This window comes from Grus americana, chromosome 2, assembly GCF_028858705.1.
Source record: "Grus americana isolate bGruAme1 chromosome 2, bGruAme1.mat, whole genome shotgun sequence".
NCBI lineage: Eukaryota > Metazoa > Chordata > Aves > Gruiformes > Gruidae > Grus > Grus americana.
Genome location: NC_072853.1, coordinates 114,192,373 through 114,214,827, shown reverse-complemented (window position 1 = coordinate 114,214,827; position 22,455 = coordinate 114,192,373). Strand labels below are relative to the sequence as shown.

The window sequence follows — 22,455 nt, the reverse complement described above, 5'->3', positions numbered from 1 at the left end:
AGAGAGAGGAAGATTTCTTCCTTTTGTGTAGGCAGCACTGAGTTAATGACAGACAAAAATCAGTGAATCAGTTGAGAGAGGAACGTCACTGTGTCTCATTGCTTCAATATTTCATATTCCACTAAGCTTTTGCTGCTTAAAAAGTGTGAAAACCGTGACCAAATCAGCCCTTTAACTTCTAGCACATTCTACAATGGATACACATAATAAAATTAAAAAAAAAAAAAAAGGAGGCAATCTTTATGTTTGCACTGGTCACTGATGACACCAACTCTCGGCATCAACTCATTCCTTCTAGACCACAGTGGTAGTTCTTATGCAGCAATACACCACTTCTATACTGTGCATTAAGAATAGAAATGCAGGTTGTTTTTCCTGGAAAACAAACAAAAACACCCAACAAACCAGCAAACTCTCCTTACTAAAACACTAAATAATTTATCCTGCGTGACACCACTTGCTGACATTACGGAGCATCAATTAACAAAAAAACCTCTCTCCAGGGACAGAGGGAAGTCATTACACATACACATATATAAAAGTAGACTAAAAAAGCATGTATTAGAAAACTCGATACTGCATTTCCAAAATACAAAACAAAATCCTGAGGTACTCTTCCTTTCATTTTTATTACCACTGCAGGAAGCAAACTGCCAAGCTGTAATCATTGGTATCATTCATAACAGAATCTAACACAGATTTCAGTTATAACTAATCATCTCCTGAAGAAAATGGTGCTAAAAAATAAAGTTGATTGTCCCACTGCAAGAAAATACATCTTATCTGTAGCAAAACCCCGCAACTGAATTTTCTGGCTAGGAAGTCAAGATTTCTTCTGACAAAAAGTCACAGAAACTCAGAAGTTTCCCATTTTACTCCACCTGCCTATTTTCACATTAACCAAGTCAGGGCTGTTTGTTTTTTCTTTTTTAATCAAGCCACTTGAAAAAAGTCATCCTGCTAAATATGAACAAAGATAAGTGCAGATTATCTCCTCTGTTTGCTCTATTATGGGAGTCATGGTTACCCATCATTCTGACAGTGATTTTTATGATATTTTATGATTGATAATTTAGCCTCAGTTTGGTTTGTTGTTTGGGTTTTTTGGGGGTTTTGGTTGGTTTTTTAAAATTTGATAATTATTACTGATATGGTTAGAAACGTTCACAAGGGCTCAGTTTAAGCGTTTAGGTTCATCCACCAAAAGTTACCTGTGCAGTTAACTGGAATCCCCCAACTTTTCAACCAAGAGAGGCATGAAAAATCAAGCTAGTCTCTCTGAATGTAACTTCTATCCCATATCTTCCGGAGTTCAGTTCAGGGGTAAGATTTTTAAGACCTAAAGAAGGACTTAAAAGGTTTCCTAATCTGGAGGTTAACCACTACAGCTTAAAGTTCTGCCTCACTAATATTAAACACTTCAGTATTTAACCTAAAAATTAGACTATTCATATCCATTAATGCACAGAAAAAAGTGAGATTGAGGAATCAAAAAAACCACCACCAAAAAAAACTTAATCAAGGACACAAAGTTAGATTATTATTTTTTTTAAGTTAAAGTTCAAAACCACAGAAAAACAGTTCTCAACTGACCTCTTTGTCTGGTGTTGAAGTGCCTTCATCATTTTGATCTGTAAATGAAGATGTCCTGCTTCTGTTGCCAGTTGGTGGAGGGGATTTGGAAGGGACCTACACAGAGATCACATATATCAACAAGTAATAATATTAAAGTCCAGAACTAATTATTCCCTATCATAATTTACTTCAACAATTATTAACTGTAACATCTCAGTAAATCCTGGTCTAGACCTACCTTTTAAAGAAAACAACCAGTTCCACGTACTGTCTGTGACAAGTTCTACCTTACTAGAATGTCATGAATCAGTCACAAGAGAATGCAACAAAATTATTTTTATTAGTTCTGACCATAGTCCTCTTCGACCAGATTTCAAACTCAAGCCTCCTTTAGCAACACAGTGCAGTTGCTTAAGGTTTAACACTTTTGCAGACTGACAGGGATTCAAGCATTTACATAAGGAGTACCATCCTATTCCTTTAAGAAATTAACAAAAAAGCTAACAAGAGATCAAACAACCTTGTAAAATTGAATCCAAAGAAAGAAAAAAGGGCAGAAGAATATAACACATTTTAAGATGTCAATATGAACTTCTTGTCAGCACTGAACATCTATTCAAAGAAACTGAACAACTTCAACCTGAGTGAGGTTGCAACAAGTCATACCAACCCAACCCAAACATAGCTTGCCGGCCTCATACTTCAAAATTAAAATATAAAACTTCAGTATAAATGTACTGAATATTAAAATATCAAAAAGATTTTATGTACAAAGAAACTATTTAGCAAGGTCTCTCATCGGGTACATTATACAATATAATGTTCTAAAATATGAATAACAGAGCATCAGATCACTGAAAAGATATTACCAAAAAGGACAGGTTTTTTGAGAATTACAATCACTTTATAGCCTAAATTTATCAGTACATTTGGTGAAATTTGGATACTAATGAATTAACTCCAATATCATACAAAACACAAGATTAATCCAAAATCAGTCACAGTTAAATGTATCACCAAGTAAACCCAGCGTTCCCACCTGAAAATGTAACTCAAAAATCAAACACCTCATCTAGAATCAAATGACCATTCACCACAGAAACCCTATCTCCTGCTGAAAAACCTCACACAAAAAGTATTCATAAGGTTTGAAAAACCATGATCTATTCATGCCAACAGCCTATTCTCCTTATTGCTACTCCCTAACCTAATGCCAGTGATTCAAAGAAGATTGCTTCTAGCCCTCACCATGCAGAAGGAAAATGGTTTCCAAATGTTCATGGCCATTTTGCTACTGTTTAGAAGGAATATGAAGGTATCTCTTCACTCTACCATTAATGGTTCTAAAGTTTTCACTGCTGCATCCAAGCTTCTCGTCAATTTACAGCCGTTTCAGCAGCACTAATCTCTGCAGCACGAATATTTGTTGATCTTATGCAACGAACAGAAAGATTATGTAAATGAAGGTGCCTAGAACAGAGAAGGTAAAACAGGATAGCATAGTTCAGCTGGAAGGGACCTACAATGACCACCGAGTCCAACTGCCTGACCAATTCAGGGCCAACCAAAAGTTAAACCATGGCATTAAGGGCATTGCCCAAATGCCTTTAAACACTGACAGGCGTGGGGCACCAACCACGTCTCCAGGAAGCCTTTTCTGGGGTGTGATCACCCCCTCAGTAAACAAATATTTCCCTGTGTCACATCTGAACCTTCCCTGACGGTCACAGCTTGGAGCCATTCCCCTGTGCCCTGGCCCTGGGTCCCAGGGAGAAGAGATCAGCACCTCCCCCTCCACAGGAAGCTGGAGAGTGCAGCGAGGTCGCCCCTCAGCCTCCATCTCTCTAAACTAGACAAGCCCAGAGTCTTCAGTTGCTCCTCAAAGGACATGTCTGCCAGCCCCTTCACCAGCTCTGATGCCCTCCTTGGGACACCTTCAAGTACCTTAACATCATTTTAAAGTGGTGGGGCCCAGTTGATGGGAATGCATCCCCCACAGTATGGGAAGGGAATTAGTAGGGCTATAGCTAATTGTTTCAGGATGTGCTATGTCAGCATGAATTTCACTTGCATGGCCCTTTGCAGAGTGGAAAGCACGGTCCTAAAATGCCCTGGCTACCAGTTTATTTTCAAACATAACTCACAGCATAGGTTTGTTGTTTGAAATCCTTGATACTGAGAGAGCATCTTTTTCTTAAAGCCCTCTGGACAGGGGACATTCATGGCAAGGGAGTTCATCTCTAGTCTTGCTGTGCCTGATCTCTCAGATGGACGTTCATCAAACTGAGCTTGCATCAAAATGCTAAGATTCTTTAAATGAGCAGACATAGCGTGGCAGCTTTCTGCACTCATTGTCCCAGTTTTGCAAACTAATGACCATGTGTCTGCTAGAAGATTGTTTTTCATCATTTCTTTCATTTATTAAAGAAAAAAAAACAAGTTCCTTTCTACCTGAATGGCGTCATCAGTAATGTTATCACACTGACATTCTCAGGTGGAGTCAGGTGGGCATTTAAAAAGCAAAGGCTTCAGTCCTCCTGCGCAGCTATCGTACGGGCGCTTAGGGCCTCGTAAAGAGAGGCTGTTGCCTTTTAGTGTCGCATGGCCACCTGGCCAGCCACCTCCTCACCCATATCAGCATTCCCAGCAACAACCTTCCCCTTCACTAAATGCCTGCACAGGTCAGTTCAAAAATCGTCAGCAACCGTTAGTCACGCTCCTGGGGACTAGAGCAGATCCCCGCAGACAGCAGTGCCACCAACTGCGTCGCACTGACCCGCCAGGGTTGCCTCTCCCGTAGCTTTTGCAGCGCCTGGGCTGCTTTGGCACTTTCGCCAAGGAAACCTCCACAACGGAAGCTGGCTTTGTGCCGGCTGGGGCTATTTGCTTCCCCAGGAGGCAGACAGCTGCTTTGGAAGTGACGGGACTGACAGCACCGGCCTCATGTTCGGAGCCCACCCAGACAGCCCGCCTGGTGCTCTGCGGGCCGGTGCGAGGCTGGATCTGCTGGCCGTGACTGCCTGGAGCTGGACTCCAGCAGGCTACCGCTGGGCTAACACATCTCTCAGGCTCCGCCCTTTATGCTTGGCTCTCATCAGCTGTAGGAAAGAGGGGAGGTTCGTGGCCAGGTCTTTTGAATTTGGATTGCAGAAAAGCATTGCCCAAGAAAGGTAGGTTTCCTTGTCCACGTCATATTCTGGATTCCATGGCATCCCCGAGGCAGAAAAGGCTCTGTCTCATGGTATGCTTCTATGGCCCCCACCCTCCCGACCAGCTGAAGCTCTGACAGAAGACATCTCCCCGACACCAGTAAACCCTGCTTGAAGAACTGCAGGGTAGAAAGAGCTAACACGACATCAGGGGGAGCGCCATGAGTTTCTGCTCCCCTTTGGAAACCTTGGAGTAGGCCAATGTTCCTGGAGGCATGAGTAGGTCACAGGGGCACTAGGAGCCACACCAGTGTGATCCAGGCAAATGCATTCTGGTGTGTCAGGCAAGAAAGGCAAGCAGCGTGCAAAGCCCCGCTGAGCACTCCTGTACCCATACCACTACGGCCGTTTTGCGTTCCTCGGGTTCGAGAAAGACAAGTTCCCCAGTTCTGGGACAAAGGCAGACAAAGACTAAGCAGTTGATGAGGGGCATGGCAGGCCTCCAGAAGACGACTGGAAGGAGGAAGACAAAGGCTGAGAGGGCTTTCAAGAAAGGTATCAAGGATGAAGGCCAAAGGAGGAGAAGAGCTATTGAAGCGCAAGGGAGAATATGGCCAAGACGACAAAACAATTCAGGACTTCTTTCCCAGAAGAAGACCTCACCGTAAAGAGTGTAGTAGCAAAGGTCCCTTGGCGCATTGGGAAGGAATGCTGAGGAAATCATGCACGCCCTCTGTGTCTCTGCAGAGTTCATGCAGAGGGAACCAAAGCCCTTTCTCTAAGCTCTAGCATCACCACGACCAAGCAAATGCCTGCGGTACAAAGGCCCTTCTTTATTGACACAGCCTGCAGGCACAGATGAATTGCCAGGAATGCCCAGCAGCTGTGCCCAGGGCAAGGCCACCAAGGCCAGGGACAGCCCCCTGGGCCTCCTGGGCATGGGGACCACCTCAGGGCCAGCACCCCAAAGGCCTGCCTTCTGTCCTCCCTCCCTCCCTAGGATGCTGGGCGGGGCTGCGGTGGGCGGGGCTGCACATGGGGGGCCCTGTCACCCCCATGTCACAATGCCACCGCCCGGCAACGCAGCAGTCACAATGCCCCGGGGCAGGATAAAAGGGGCATCCTCCCGTGTGCCGCTGCCAGAGCTGGCCCACGGGCAGCTCGAAGGCATGCGAGAGAAAGTTCTTGAGGAGCCACTGGAATTCCTTGGCAGAGGCTGACGGAGGAAGAACGGAAGCTAGACGAGACTGCTGGACGGAGATTCTCCACTGCAAGGCCAGCTCCTGGCGGGGCCACCTTCAAAGACCATCTGATGGAGGGAGGGAGGGAGGGATGGATGGATGGATGGATGGATGGAAGTCCTGCTTCAGCCTTGGGGGAACAGACGCAAGCCCCTCAGGAGACGAGAACCACCAGCAACCCCTGGAGGTGCCCAAGGCTATCAGGCCTTTTCCACTGGATAGCCATGGCCAGAGCAAGGGAATGCCTTCTTGAGGAGCACTGCAGAGCTCACCATCCTCATCCCCCGTGGAGCCAGGGGCAGCAGCCGTAAGAAATGGGATGATACAGAGAGGTTGCAAGGGGTCCCGGTGCTTTGGAGCACCCGCCGGTGTCCCAGCGGACACCTTGCCCCCAAGGTCGATCAGGCCGGGGGCTCTTGGCCACTCTGGGAAGCCCCTGAGATGGCTCCAGGCTGAAGGAGACCAGGGCTTGGGCATCTCTCTCCTGGGAGGCGTGACCAGCCTGCCTGTGGGAGGAGGAGGAGGCCGGTCTTGCTCACATGCTCAGGGAATAGCCGATCGCCAGCGCCGCTGGGGTCAGGAAGGAATTTTCCCCCGGGGCAGATTGGCACTGGTCCCCGGGGGTTTTTTGCCTTCCTCTGCAGCACTGAGCAGGACCACTTGTTGTCAGGGCTCCTGCGCTCCATTTTGGCTCGGTCACCGCCTGCTGCTCGTGCACCACGAAGATGACCTCTCGTGCCCTGCAGCTGGGGGGAGGAAGGCTTTTTTTCCCCCCGGTGGGCTAGCCAGTGTCCCCGGGGGTTTTTTGCCTTCCTCCGCGGCTTTGAGCACGGGCCCCTTGCCAGGCCTGCTTTGGGCCATTTTGGCCAGGTGCCCGTTGCTCATGCTCCACGAAGGTGGCCCTCGTGCCCCGCATCCGGGGGGAGGAAGCTTGCTAGACCCCCAGGGCGGGCCCCAAGGGAGGCCCCCGGGGATTGCTTCTTGTCCTCTGTAGCACTGAGCACAACCCCTTGGCGGGGCTCCTCTGGCCCCTTTTGGCTAGGGTCTTCTTGCCTGCTGCTCTTGCACCCCCAAGGTGCCACTCGCTCGGGCCCTGGCTCTCTGGGGCTCTCTTGCCCCGTGCAGCTTCATAGCGGGAGCGAGCTCTGCTCTTCCCTTGGCTCCCTTTCCCCAGGGGTTCTTGCTTCTGCAAGACAGCCGGTGTTTTTGGAAGGGCTCCAGCCTTGCTGCACCACCAGCAGCAGCTGCCACTTTGCAGCTCTCCCTGCGGGCAATCCAAGTGCAGGGCTGGCACAAGAGCGCTTTTCACACATCGCTGGCCAAGAAGCACAGCGCAGCAAGCTTTGGAAAGCCAAAAGCATGCTTTTGTCATCGCTAGGCGCCAATCTGCGCAAAATAGCCCACGGTACCACACACCTCCGCTTCTCCTCCTCCTTTTTTTGTGTGGTCAGTCCTAATCCTCATTCTTCACGTTGTAATTCTTCAGGAAACAGGGACTGCTTGTCCCATATTGCTGCTGTTCCTTTGTGCAGCTCCATGACTTGCCTTTGCCAGACTGCAAGGGATGTTTTTTCTAAACGGAAAAATGCATCAGCCTGCTCCTGGCTACACATGCACATTGTCTTAATGCCTGTGAGTACTGGCTCTGAAAAGATTCAGCAAAACAAAATAAAATCCTGGTTCCACTCGTAACCTTTGTGTGATGTGTTCTTGCAAGTGTTTTTGGAGCTGAAAAACCCCTGCCATTTCAGGCAAATAACAGTCTCATCGTTACAGGACTCATGGTGAGCACATAGAATAGAATAGCACAGTTCAGCTGGAGAAGACCTATAATGACCATCTAGTCCAAACACCTGACCACTTCAGAGCTGACCAAATGTTAAAGCATGGCATTAAGAGCATTGTCCAAATACCTCTTAAACACTGACAAGTGTTGGGCACGAACTACTCCAAGAAGCCTCTGCCAGGGTTTGACCACCCGCTTGGTAAAGAAATGTTTCCTCATGTCAAGTCCAAACCTCCCCTGACGGTCACAGCTTGAAGCCATTCCCCCACGCCCCAGCACAGGGTCCCAGGGAGAAGAGATCAGCACCTCCCCCTCCACTTCCCCTCCGCAGGAAGCTGGAGAGAGCAGCGAGGTCGCCCCTCAGCCTCCGTCTCTCCAAACTAGACAAGCCCAGAGCCTTCAGTTGCTCCTCAAAGGACATGTCTGCCAGCCCCTTCACCACCTTTGGTGCCCTCCTTGGACACCTTGGCCCAGAACCGCACACAGTATTTCAGATGAGGCCACACCAGTGCTAATTACAGCAGGATAATCACCTCTTTTTTGACCGGCTGGTTATGCTGTGTCTGATGCACCCCAGGATGCGGTTTGCCCTCTTGGCTGCCAGGGCACACTGCTAACTTCGGTTGAGCCTCCCATCACCCAGCACCCCCAGACCCCTTTCTGCAGGGCTGATCTCCAGCCAGTCCCCTCCCAGTTTAGACTTGTGTCACGGGTTACTTCGTCCCAGGTGCAGAATCCAGCATTTGGTCTTGTTCAGTTTCATGCCACTGATGACTGCCCAATGCTCCAATCTGTCCAGATCCCTCTGCAAGGCCACTTGTCCCTTGAGAGAATCAACAGCACTTGCCAGGTTAGGATCATCAGCAAACTTGCTAATGCCACATTCAACTCCTGCCTCCACATCGTTGATACACATATTGGACAGAACTGGCCATAGAATTGAGTCCTGAGGAACACTGCTGGTGACTTCACCTGCTCATCTCACAGTTGGACAACTTATCCAGAAGGATGGTGTGAGGGACAGTATCAAAAGCCTTACTGAAACCCAGAAAAACTACATCTACCATCTTCCCTTCATCCACTAGGCAGGTGACCCTATTGTAGATGGATATTAAACAGGACTGTTCCATGTTGACTATGCCTGATGATTGCATTCTTCTTTAAATGCCTGTCAATAACACCCAGTATGATCTTCTCCATATTTTTTCCAGGAACTGAGGTTAGACTAACAGTTCTGTAGTTTCCTGGGTCTTTCCTCATGCCCTTCTTGTAAACCAGAATAATATTTAACTCCAATTTCCCTCTAGTGTTCCTTGAGAGCAATTAAGAGTAAGAAATACTCCAAGACATTTTTTTTTTTTTTTTACACAAAAGTAAAAATCCATTTTCATTTTCTGCCTTCCCATTCATGGGAACCTTGAGTTACATCATCTACTCTGTTCACAGTATGCCTAGGTCAAAGTATCATTTATCATAAGCTCTTGCGTTAGGTTTCTTTAATTGGTCAATGTTAATTTTAACAACCAAAGAAAGACTTGAATATATTATCCTGTTGGGTGCATGTATGCACTCAGGCCCAAATTTATCTACAAGGCTGATTTTCAGCAAGCACTGACCCTTTAACACATGCACTGCGTATCCTGAACTAAGTGGGTTACAATATTGCGTGCAAAGTATCATAATTTAGCTGCTGCTTATTGAAAACAGTAAGCTCTACAGCTCAATCTCTTTACACTGTACTGAAAGTTCACCAGAATATGTCTGCTCAGGACAGCACTCTAAACTGTCACTGACAAAAAAGTACTTATCTTCACTAACTAGAGAAAATCCAGAATTAACAGCTACGAAAGGGCTTAAAATAAAACTCAAGAAGCTACATAAAGCTTTACAGTAGGTCCATTTCCAAAAATACTGCCCCCATTTGAGAAATGAGTGATTTAAAAAATACTACATAGCTGGATGTCAGCAGTTTTGAAACCATGGTCTAATACCAAGACTATGCAGTGTCAGATCTCCCAGCAGTTCAAATTACATTCAGATCAAGCCCAGCTAACTGATCGCCTGTTTGTAAAGTTAACCAAATTATCTGCCTGTAGCTTAACATTCACATGATACAGAGTTTATACCAGTTTTATTCTTTTCTATTCCAAGAGGCAAAGGACACTTAACCCAGTAAAAAGCCAAAGAGACACAGGCAGACATTTTATTTTTCAGCACAGTTTACCAATACAAAGTTAACTTTGTCAAAGTCTTTCTACCCAAATTTGAACTGGCAGTGTCTATTCTGCTTCCACACATGCATGAAGTCATCAAAACATTTTTTTAGCCACTATCACTTTCAGAGATACTCTGCACTATAGCATATCTAATGGGCGTTATTACCATTTAAAAACAGTAGTTTCTAGAATCCAACAGTAATCATAATTTTGTGAAAGTATATATTAGAGAAAACCAGCCAATTAAAGTATTAATAAAAAAAAATGCCTTGCTCCCAGCTTTATACTATACTCTCAATTTTTCCACAGCTAAAAAAATAGTAAGAATAAGGTCAAGATAAGTAGACCAGCCCTCTAAACGATGGAAACAGAAGGGGGTCACAGGAATTGAAAGTACAAACATTAAGATGAGAGAAAAAGAAAACTAGTGATCTCAATGCTGGATTATTACCCAATGCACATAAAAACGTCATTCCTTTCAATGCTACAGAAGAAACCCACTTCTCTCTCATTCTGTTTGATGTTCAAGCAAGAGATGGTTTGTACATTCGCAGCCTTTGCAGAGTGGCCAAAAAGAACAGTCTCAGAAGCATCTGGAGAGGCGGCTCACTAACAACAAAGTTGCCTTTCGAAGTTACAGCGCAGACGCCCGGCGCTGACAGAGAGCCGGGGCGCGGCGCTTGCCGGCCGGCTCATCCCGCAGCCCTCGGCCGGCCACCACACGCAGGACGCCAAAGCCTGCGCTCCGCAACCCTCGCCCGCGGCCGGGCCGGCGGGACCGGTCCGACCCGGTATCAGCTGGACGCCAAGGCCTTCCCGGGCGAAGCGCAGCCCTGCCCCACCGGGCACGCCGTTCCTCCGGGTGAAAGGCCACCGGCGCCCGGCCGGACAATGGAAGCCGCCGAGGGCTCCGTCCCGGCCCCTCATAGCGACCCGACCGGCACTTTCTCCCCCCACTCCGCCGCGGCCCATTCCCAGCGCCCGCGGTACCTGCGGCGGGAGGGGGGCCGCGCGTCCCCCCGCCCCGCGCGGCGGCGCCTGCTCCTCACTGATCTTCTGCTTCAGCTTCTTGAACATGGTGGCGGGAGGGAGTCGGGGGCCGGCAGCGAGGGAGCGAGGTACGACTCCCCGCCGGTTAAGCTGCGCCTCCCGCGCAGCGGGCGAGGGGCGCCAAGGGAGAGGGTGGCGGTGGTAGGACTGAGCTCCACTCGCCCCGGCCCCACGTAGCCGCCGCCTCTCCTTCCTGAATCCCCCCCACCGCGGAGCAGGTGAACGCCGCGGCTACTGCGCCTGCGCAGCCAACGTGGAGCTCAGCGCTCGGCACGGTACGGGGCGCAGCGAGGCACAAACTTCCCGATGGAATTCCCTGCGCCATCCCTCCCCAAACCCCGGGGGCGGGCGCCGGCGGTGTGCTGCCCGGCCGGGACTGGACGCCTGGGCCCACGGCAGGGCGGTGCCACCTCCCTCTGGGCGGCCGCGGGGCGGGAGGCGGTGCCCTGCTGGGAATAGCACGGGCGGAGGAGAGGCACTGCACGCCCGCGATCGGGTCACCGCTTTTCCATCAGGAGGGACGGAAAACGGAGCGGTAACAGCCACCGCGACAACCGCCGCCTTGCCGCCGCTGTCAGAGGTGTCGGGGCCGCCGTGACCGCGCCGTGCGCCACCGTAGCCCTCGCCACCCGCGGGGTGGGAGGGCAGGCCGCACGGGGGGCACACACACACACCCCCCCCCGCTCCTGCGGCCCACAAGGGAGAAGACACGAAGGGAGAAGGTGCACCCCAACCTCCCCCTTCCCTTACGGGCAACGGGCGCGTTTCTGCGGGCAGGGGCGTGCGAGGAGCGGGCGTGGGGAGCTCCACCCGCGCCCGGGGAGCGGGAGGTGCTGCGGCTCCGGCCGCTTGTTTTTTCTGTTGTTTTGCTTCCATAGGGACTGCTCTCCGGATGGCTGGATAAGTGATTACCAAGACATCATTTTCATCTTAAGGGGGCATGGCAAATCAGTGCAGAGACTTAATTTGCCAGAACGCTGGTAAACGGGTTTGTGAGCCCTTACGTGGCACAGTCCCTCTGAGTTGGCATAAGCTTTCACAAGCCGAAGAATCGGGCACCTTGTTATTACAAGGGCTTAAGGAAGCTTCTGACTATAAAATGCTCAGAAGTTGCTTTTTGAAACTGCCTGAAAACCTACCTGCTGATAATAAAGTGACGTTGCTTTCATTTACTGCATGCTGAAACCTTTGGAGTACTCTTCTGTTTGTAAACCTGAGGTATATTGTTTACAAATAGAGTACTGTTAAAGGCGGAAAGGCAGCGTTTGCCACCGTTGTTATTCTTTGAAACTGGGGGGGGGAAATGTTCTTGGCCGCTTTAAGTTAAGACCTATGGCTTTAGGGCCCCAGTTGGAAGAGATTTTTGTGTGTGAGCTCAGTCCCATCGGCGTGGATGCAGAGAGCTGATAGCAGTAGCTGGTATTCATTCTCCAACAAGGGGGGGTATTTTGAAACTTGCCGTGCTGACAGTGATGTGGTATGAAGGCTAGAAATACATTATGCTATTTGCAAGAAACACTGAACCATGTCGTCTTCTGTACAGCACCAGACTAAGGAGCCTGTATGCAGTAACCACAAATGTCTAGAAATGTTTTCACTGAAATACACTCCTCTCATCCTTAAGTAATTTGAGGAAAAATGTGGCTAGCAAATGGATCGCTTGCTGTACACTGACCAAAAAAAAAACCAACCAAGATACGTCTATAGCAAACATAAACTGCCCCAAGTTTTCCCTAATTTTTTGCTGCATGTTTAAAAAAAAACTAATTTTCAGCAGTCTGTTTAGCTGTAGATAAACTGCGACTGGCAATGATCCTTTTTTGTGTTGCCATAAAGACTACTATGTGTACATCAGATGGCAGCAGTGACTTGTGCACACTACTCATTTCTAGTGAGAACAACTGTTGATTTGGAATACCTTAAAAAAAACTCGTCCAAACCAACAAGCTGTAATAGGTAAGTATTTTGAAGATTTTTACGTTCTCTTTTCTACAGGTGAGCTTGAAACAGAGGTATAGGAAAAAGTCTCCAGGACTAAAGGGGCAAAACCACCTGAATAGCAGTCCATGAGGAAATGAGATAAAATGGGCAATTAAGTTTACTGCAGCCATAAAAAGCAAAAATTCTCTACTTCAGTCAGGTAGCCTCTGTTCCCTCTAAATATAACATGCAGCAGCACAACTGTGCAATTCAGAGGTTAGCAAGTGAGAGGGGCATTGCTTGATGAATGCTTTGGGAAACCCTCTTAACAACCTTCAGACTCCTACTAAATCCATGATTGTCTCACACCTATGTGCTCTATTACAAATGCTAGCTCATGTTCTCTTCTTCTCTTCAGCATCCACAGATTACACTCTAATTTTAAACCTAAGTCACTAAATGTAGTATGTGAGTTTGATGGATAGATGCATAATTGAAAGGACACTAGCTCTGACAGCTATCAAATAGAAAAGCAGAGCTTTGTTAATGCTTTCATAAAATTTATCTAACACCAAAGAGAGCTCTGTATTATTTCCCTGGAAAATTTAAAACTTGAGATAGTATGTTCTGATTGTTTCTCATAATGCAGATGCTTGCATAGGACTAAAGGCTATGCAGAAGAGAACAAATATGAGACTAAAAATAATAATAAAAGATAGGTTATTTTTTCCTACGCTAAGGTCTTAGTTACTACAGAAAATGGTAAGGTGAATTAATTAAGTGGAACTCTGTTAATGGGTTGCAATAATATTAACCCAACACAGTAATCATATGGCAGTTAGATATTTTCATGGGGTTTTTTTTACTACACCAAGGGTTTTTTGTTGTGTAAATTCCAATGTACATAATCACCTCCTGTTCTCCACAGGAGGTCCCTAACCTGGGTTTTAGGAAGAGGTGAAGTAATATTTGTATGTATCATTTAATCATATATAAATTAGTGCCATTTAAAAAAATCAAGGACAATGTGAATTTCTGTGCTTTTGAGTTGGTACAAACCAGCAATATTTTGTGATACACAGATGTGTCTAGTGTTGCTTACATAATACAAAGTGGTATCCCACATTAAGCGGTAGTATACATATTCTGAAGAAATATATAATAATTCTGCAAAATACTATAATAAGCCTTCTAAAAGGGCTTTAAATGTTTCGGCGCCTGGGCAAGTTTGATTAAAACATACTGCAATATACAAAGCATTTACTCTAAACCCCACAGAAGTCTTGGAGGTAATGTCTGGAACCACATTCTCACACACACACGGTGTCAAAATCCCTTGCTTAACTGAATAGTACCTTATTTCTAGCAGGTCAATATGATCTTAGTATGAAGTTAAAAGCAGTAGTTGAAAGTGAAGATTTGCCCGCCCTTTTTTATCTTCCTTCAGTACACCAGTTAACATAGGCAAAACAAAAGAAAAACAACCTCACTGTAGTGTCTGTGAAACATAAATGTATTTCTGCAAACAGCACTGGTTATGGTAGATAATTAAGAATAAAGGTCTGTTCCAAATTAAATCTATAGCAGTCATAAATGTATTTCCGTGGGAAAGGGAATAGAGCATAAATGTAAAAGACTGTTTTCATAGCAGTCTAGACTTCTCTAATTGTCAGCAACAGTAGCCCACACATCGCTGCAGTCCCATTCCATACCTTTTGCTTGCACTAGCGTGTGCCAGACCTTTCCCTTAGTCATTTCTGCATGTTGAGTCTGCAGAAAACTAACCTGACAAAAAAGCAAATAATTTTCTGCTGACTTACTGCACTGAGTCCCCTGAGCACAGGAGCTGCTGCAAGAGACAGAGGCAGGCAGGAGCTGGATAGCTTTACATTGCCAGAGTTATTTCAGATTGCTTGGCAAAGACTCTATATTCCTGAGCAATTTGCTTAACTTTAAAATGAAGTAATCCCACTAAGCGCTACTTCAAGTTCAGCTAATAAGCAACTTGTTACTGAAAGAATTGATAATACCTCAACAGGTGACTATCTCAGTTGCTAATGATGGTTGAAGTATTCATGCCCATGGCCTCCAGCCACTCTAAACTGATTTTTAAAATGCTGTCTTTAGATTACTGCAGCTTTCTGGAAGTCACAAAAAAGCCATGGGCATAAATTATTAATATGGCTTTCAACATTCTTTTCCACATCTACAACTCCAATTACTTTGTGAAAAATGTATGAATTTGCTAGCAGGTAGTTCTTTCAATAGTCATCCATCACAAATATGAAAAGACATAAAAGAAAGCAATATAACATATGTAGCTTTTCTGGTAACTTTTTAATGTTGGTTCATATTTTGTTTGGAAAGGTTTGCCATATTTCAATTTTTCTTTACATCATCATCATGCTGTTAAAATATTCCTATTATTCCTACTGGATAATATTTGACGTTGAGGGAGTTACTTTAAAAATAAATGAATGTGAACTGGTAATAAACAAACCTAATCAGATGGGAGCACTAATCATGTAACAGGAGTTGCTGTCCAGAGCTTCGGTTCTTTACAGACAGTTTATGGAATGCTGTGTTTGGTAATAATTCCAGTTTTTACTCCTACTAATAAAATGCAAAATACTAATTAATGTTGACATTAAAGCAGTCAGAGACTATACCATTCATAGGTGCACAGGTAATCAGTTTCAGTTAGGAAGTATTTTGATCTTTACTTCAGCACAAAGGTTACAAATGACAGCATGTTATCTGATAGTGCAGTGAAAACTGTGACAAGTCATTGTACCTGCAGCCAATGAACGAGGAGAAATAGTTGTGCAAAGTAAAACCTTTATAGTACTGTGATTAGAACCCTAAAAACTTTAATATGAATAAAATGGATAATCAGAGCATTTGTCTAGCCTGATTTGATTGCCATTTTTACTTTTGTATCTAAATGTTGTGACTTAAAACCACCACCAGATGACAGTGTTCTAGAAGATTATAACTATGCCTCTATAGAGTCATTGTCAGTATTATAAATGCAAAGCTATACCAACAGTGGAACTAGAGTTTAAAAACATTCAGGTCAGGGAATTGACAAAAAATAAAGTTTCTGTATCAGCTGTATAATCCTCCCATGTACAGAGTATAGGCTGTTCTAAGTAACTTGCTGGATATCAAATACTAAATTTCTTTACCATGTAGCTGACTTCATGGTTACTTAGCAAACAGTCTATTTGCTGCTTATTTTTGTAGTCATATATTCACCTGCGGTGCCCAGATAGCGGTCTGATCTCAGTGAAGGTAAAACTGAGCAAAAAAATTTGTTGATAGTCATTTGAATAAAGATAGTGAGTGACTTGAGGGAAAAGTCAGATTTGTGTGTTCAAAATGCACAAGGCTATGAAAAGAGCAAGGGCACTGTCTGAGAAAGCTGAAAGGTAGCCTAAAGGCTGCAGTTGTTCAAACTGACAAGACAAGAGGAATAACTCACTTCAGAGTGAAGAAAAGCTGACAGGCATTGCTGTTCTGCACCTTGGGAGGGAAAGGAACCTCTCTGCCCTAGTGAGAAAGTTGTTCAGAGATCACATTTCATACCACACACCTATCTTTCCAAAAGTTCAAAGTGCAAGCTCAGGCATTGAAGACTACTAAGAAACACTGCATAAAACTGGCTCACTAGTTAGGACTGCAGGAGGAGGAAAATTATTTGGATTTATTCAGCTGAAAGACCATGAGCCATCTTTTTGTGAATGGGCATATAAGACATGGAGAGATATAAAAGCGAGTGTGAGGATTTGATCCTGCAAAAGTCTTACTTTCCCCTAAAACAAAAATCTTCATTTTATCACTACCTTGTTAAGTGGCGTTTCCTTTCTGCTTTGTCTAGAGTGTCAAAACCTTTCTCCTAACTTCCATTTCAGTTTAATTGTACTTTAAAAGCTTTGCATGCAAAAAGGGAGCCAACGATACTATAAAACAGCAGATCCTTTATATCAACAGTGATGCTAGTCAGGAGTTTGATTTTAAATTAGCTGGCAGCAGACTCTCACTTGAGTACTTTCATTCTTATTTCTGCAATCACAATATAAACTTAAAGAAAAAAAAAGAAAATCTACAACAAATCTACATGGGCAGGGACCTTTTATCTAAAAAGAGAAAATATTTTGCTCCTGAGGGCAGAGGAGTGGGCTGGTTTCAAGGAGACCTGGGTTCTATTCCCAGATCTTCCAGCGCCCTGGTCACCCACCCTGGGCAAGCTGTTTTGCATCTCGGTGCTTCTGTTGGTATTTTAATGAAGAACAGTGATGCTACCCAATTTCCTGCAAACAAATGGTTAGTTTTCCTCTGTGCTTGCCCAACCGCTGATAGAAAGGTCAAAGGAATGACTGCTTATTTAGATGCTTTTTAAGAATACTGAGATACGCATTCATGAAACACAATTATCTCCCTGCTGGGATTTTTCTGATTCTATGATAATATTTTCCCCTTAAGCATTGTCATTAAGAAACAGCAAATGATTTTGCTTAATCATTTCTAGTTAGCAGGGCTAAGAATACATGCAAGGATCTTGAGACACTGAGGCTATTCAGTTGGGAAGAGCTAAAAAACATAATTTGTATGATCCCTTTAACTAAAGTGCAGAACGTCTAAAACCACATCACTAGAGATGCTACACCCAGCAGAATTCACTGCTGAGGAAAGTCACTGAGTCATAGCATGACAGATTCTTAAAAAAGCGTACTGAATAACATTTGAATAACAACTATCAAGGTAAGCAACTATTTCAAGGAGAATCAGGAAGTATTATTCCCAGTTACTATACTGTATAATTTGATAGGTCATTAAGGAAAACATTCACTTTCCTTCTACAGCATCAAATTTATGAAACTGATGGATGCAGAATACAGAAAACAGTGATTTAGGAAAAATTATACTACTTCCCTGCATCACGGTTTCTAAAATCTACAGAACAAATACACATTTTTGTTCTGTGATTACACAAAGCCATTACACATAAAAGCACAAAGACAGTAGGTTTATGTAGCTAGATCTATCAATTACTGCTTGAATTCAGGACATACAAAGGTTATGAATGTAACAGATCTCTAAGAATGCTCAACCAATTGCACATTAGGAACTTGTCAGCATTCAAGAGAATATCCTGATACCGGTATATTGTTGCTTTAGTATTGTTGTACTCTAAAATTCCTACTACTCTTACTTTTCAAATGTTTTGGAGAGAAGTGTTTCTCATCCTCCTTAACCTCTTTTTCTAGCTCCCTGGATTTACTACAAGTTTTGCCACCCACTGAGCAGGGTGGAATATCTGGTTGAAGAGACCTGAGGGCTTTAGGCCTGAAATCCCTTTCATGTCTGACCTACTTCTCAATGACAGGCCCACAGGGCACTTCTACATAAAGAAAAGTAACTTACCTTTCAGTTAAAAATAGTGAATACTTCATCAACTCTGCTGAACTACTACAGGAGCGAAGTTATTATTCAGTCTTGATTTACATACATGATATTTGGCTTTCTCGAAGTGCTTTAGAAACAAATGCATGGTAGGTCTGGTGGCATGCCCATAAAATAAACACGAGTCATTTTACAGGCGAGTAAAGTGAATTCTGGAAAACTCAAGATACTGCACAGCAACTTAGTGGCAGATATGGGATTGAAACATAGACCATTTGATACCATTGCCAGACTTAGCATTTAAAATATTTTTAACCCTGTGGTCTAGAAAAAATCCCTACTTAACTGCATATACACATAATCAAAAAAGATGCTCCCCTTGCTGTATTCTCATGCTATTTCATCATCTCTAGGAGCTCACCTGTATAAGGATAACAGGCTGACATGCTGTCCTGGTTTCAGCTGAGATTGCATTAATTTTTCTTTCTAGTAGCCGGATTTAGTATGAGAATAATGTTGATAACACACTGATGTTTTTAGTTGTTGCTTGGTACTTGTAGCATCTACAGTAAGTCCAGGACTTTTCAGCTTCTCACGCCCTGCCAGGTATGCAAGAAGCTGGGAGAGCACAGCCAGGACAGCTGACCCAGACTGGCCAAAGGGATATTCCCTGCCATACAATGTCCTGCTCCGTATATAACTGGGGAGGCTAGCCGGGAGGCGGGATTGCTGCTCAGAAACAGACTGGGTGTCGGATTGTTTTATTTTCCTTTTGCATGTGGTAAGCAATTGCATTTGTACATCGCTTGTATTATTGTTGTTATTAATATTAATGTTAATGTTGTTGTTATTTATTCTCTTCCTTTATTATCCTATTAAACTGTTTTTATCTCACCCCATGAGTCTGTTTTTCCATTCTCCTCCCCATGCCCTTGGTGGGGAGGAGTGAGCAAGCGGCTGCATGGTCCTTAACTGACGTCTGAGGTTAAACCACAACGCATACTTCCTATTTATTATCCCTCTTGTCTGCAAAGAAATACTGCCAATGCAGACTCTTGAGATGTGAAGCACTTCTTTGACTTGACAAAACTTTTAGAGGGAAGCAATTACCAAACTGCTCGGAATGCTCCAACTATGTGATTTTGCATCTTCACCTGTTAACATGCACTATTTCAAATTAAACTGAAATTCTAATCATCCAATTGTTCTCTCTCAGACTTTGCTCACCTTATTTTGTCACTTTGATTCCACACTCCTCTTTCGCACACATGAAGTTTTTCCCCTGCTTATTTTAAAAAGGCCAGAGACATTGGGTTTGGCTTAACAAATACCAGGTACAGCTCACAGTATAGTTATGTTTAATTATTAATATAAAATATTCCTTATTGAATTTGTAATACAAAATATTCCTTATTGATGAGTGTATCTATTAAAATGGATCACTTACCTTCTAAGTGGCAAAATACCAGTTTTCCAACTATCCAAAATAAACTCTGATGCTTGTAATTGAAGTATTACAATGTTACATTTACAGATGCAAAAAACACTTAAAAAAACCCAACAACCCACAAAATAGTGACAAGTCTTCACATAAGTACTTCCTCTGTTAATTTGCTTCAAACCACCTGGACTTTCCTGTTGCTCTGAAAGGGGAGGGGGTGTTAACCTAAGGGTTGCAATTATACAGTTCAATTCATAGTAAATGCAATATGTACTCAAACTATCACATCAAGAAAAACTAAGCTGACCTCGTCCTCCAGCACTTGAAACTTCATTTGGAACAATACCTGTGAGACAAGAGAGATGCTCAGTTGATGCGGACTGCTTCAGTATTAAACTGCATTCAGTGTCTTTGGGCCAGACGGACATTATTTTCATAATCTGAAAGCTGAGCTCTAGAAAGAGCAATTGTACAAGTTTGGTACTACAACATAAAGCCAACTAGCTTGACATAAAAAGAGCAAGACAACTGTGTCATTTATTACTCTGTCTGGCTAAATTAAAGAATTTCAGGCAATTTGATTGTTATTTCCAACACTGCCAGGTCCTTCTTATGACACCAGGAGCCACATTATGAGCTTCTATTCTGATATAGCAGCAATTTGCATGCAACCGAAGAAACTCAGAGTTACAATGCAAGTCACTGTTTACTAATTTACAGTACAATTTTTACTCTGAGAATCTTTTATATTAAATGTATGTGATAATACTTATTCACAGAAGTATTACACTGAACTACTTACCAGAGATGAAGGCCAGACCTTGTGCTCAGGCAGGGGGGTCTGCTGTGGATACTTGGGTCAGAAAACACAGAACTCATGGAAACACTGAGATGTAATTCTATCTCTTACTGGTAATGACTAGAATAGAAACATGTTATTTAGTCTTTGATTTCCGAGCGTAAAGTGTCACGTATTGTTTTTCTATTATCCTACCTTATTCAGTTCATCTTTGTAACTACCCAAAATAGCAAGAAATGTTATTTCTACATCATGTAGCTCCCTAGACCTCTGTTCAACTCATTCTTCAATATAAACTGCCACAATCCAACGCACCAAGATAATCTTGCAGTTAGGACGCTGAGAGAAGAGAAAAGGCCCATTATGGTCAGAAAAAGTGTTGCAGTCAGTTAAAATTTCATAATTATACTATAAATATGCACACAAATACTTAGAAGGAAGGCGCAACTTCCTTTTGGCTCTGTTCAGATACTGTAAGAAAGACAACTCTTCATTTGCTGTCATAACGCATTATGCTATTATATAATTCTTGTTCAAAGCGTACTCTAATAGTTTGCACTGAAAATCTTTCATGCACTGTTTTCTCTTCTTCCTCCATGTACTAAAAATTGCTTTCTTCAAGTCAATCTAATTAAGCACAGTATGAAGGTTCATACATTCATTAATTTTATTATTCAAAATATTTTTCTAGATATTTAATTCTTTATAGTCTAGCAGTCCGAACTTTTGCTAGTCCATTAGGGACAATACTAAGCAAGTAACATACTGCAGGTAAGATCAAATTTTGTTCTTGCCAACCTCTGTTACAACCTTTTCATTTCTTACAGCTATGAACAATGTCAGAAAGTCTCATTGGGTAATATACTGCCCACAAGCCATGTGGGGCTTGGGGTCTTCTGGTGTAGTCCATTTAGCACGTGCTCAAGCAGGAGCCACACAGGAAAGTTAGGTATAGGGAGGTAACTGCGGACTATTATGAAATAACAAACCACCACGAATGAGGCTGCTTTAGCTTCTGTGGTGTCAGTAATCTAGAGTACACAGTCATACTTATAAAGCATTCTCTTGTTGCCATCACCTTACACCCTGCAAAACAGCCATTAAGATATCGAGCAGTTTTGGAAGTGACTTCTCTTACCTAAGCAGCCTGAAATACTTCAGAATCAAGATGGTACTTCTCTGGAATTCAAAGAAGTTGCTGTTTCAGCAAGAATACCTAGCCTTCCAAAGCAAAACTGGAAAAGCAGACTTCATACAAGTAAACATAGCAGTTGCTCAACGCGAGCCTCAGAGCGAAGAGAACATAGGTGGTAGACTGCAAACACAATTCAGAGCAGAGAGACAGGTACACAAACAGTCTTCAAATCACTCTTTGTCCAAAAGTAAATAAAATTTCTGAATTTTAAGTTCAAAGATTTGCACTTTTTGAATGAAGTTTTGTCTTTTTTTAGCACTAAATTACATACGAATAAATCCAGTTGCATCATTCATGCAGAGACGCCCTAAGAAGACAAAAGTGGAAAGGATCAAGCCAAAAGCTTTGTTATATGGTGCAAAGGAAATAATGAAGGAGAGAGAGTTCCCTTACGCTTATTTAAGAAGATTACCACTGCAGACAAGAAATGTAACTCTTATGAAATAAACTCCATTAATGACAAGTAGTAATTTTATTTCTAGTTAGTGAAACTGATTTCATTTTTGCTGGAGTGGAAGAATTTTATTGTTTTGCTTAACACAAAGACTGCTTAAAGATTAAGGCTGCTCAAGGACAGAAATACTGAAAGCACAGAAAACTGAGGTTTGCCTCCAATATTTCCTGAGAAGATGATTTTTAGGAGGGAAGGGAGAAGAATCTAAATACCGAATACACTT

At 43.7% G+C, this 22,455-nt stretch overlaps 1 protein-coding gene and 1 long non-coding RNA gene across 8 annotated transcripts in view; both read right to left on the bottom strand.

Moving 5' to 3' along the window:
- Positions 1-11,247, bottom strand: part of GOLGA4 (golgin A4) — a 97,196-nt gene extending 85,949 nt beyond the window's left edge. For 4 of the 7 annotated variants that reach the window (XM_054815194.1, XM_054815195.1, XM_054815198.1 and 1 more), the window contains exons 1-2: positions 10,958-11,247; positions 1,594-1,689 (exon numbers count right to left, since the gene is read on the bottom strand). In XM_054815194.1, coding sequence (XP_054671169.1) covers positions 1,594-1,689; positions 10,958-11,044 — 183 coding nt within the window. In that variant the 5' untranslated portion in view covers positions 11,045-11,247. Of the gene's footprint in view, positions 1-1,593; positions 1,690-10,957 lie in introns of those variants that run through there. The other 3 variants (XM_054815197.1, XM_054815199.1, XM_054815200.1) reach the window with 2 other exon arrangements.
- Positions 11,248-19,821: 8,574 nt separating this feature from the next.
- Positions 19,822-21,069, bottom strand: LOC129203075 (uncharacterized). Its single transcript, XR_008575908.1, has 3 exons — positions 20,779-21,069; positions 20,587-20,703; positions 19,822-20,130 (listed from the first exon to the last, which is right to left on the bottom strand). It is a non-coding gene; the product is annotated as an uncharacterized LOC129203075 (long non-coding RNA).
- Between the last annotated feature and the right edge of the window lie 1,386 nt (positions 21,070-22,455).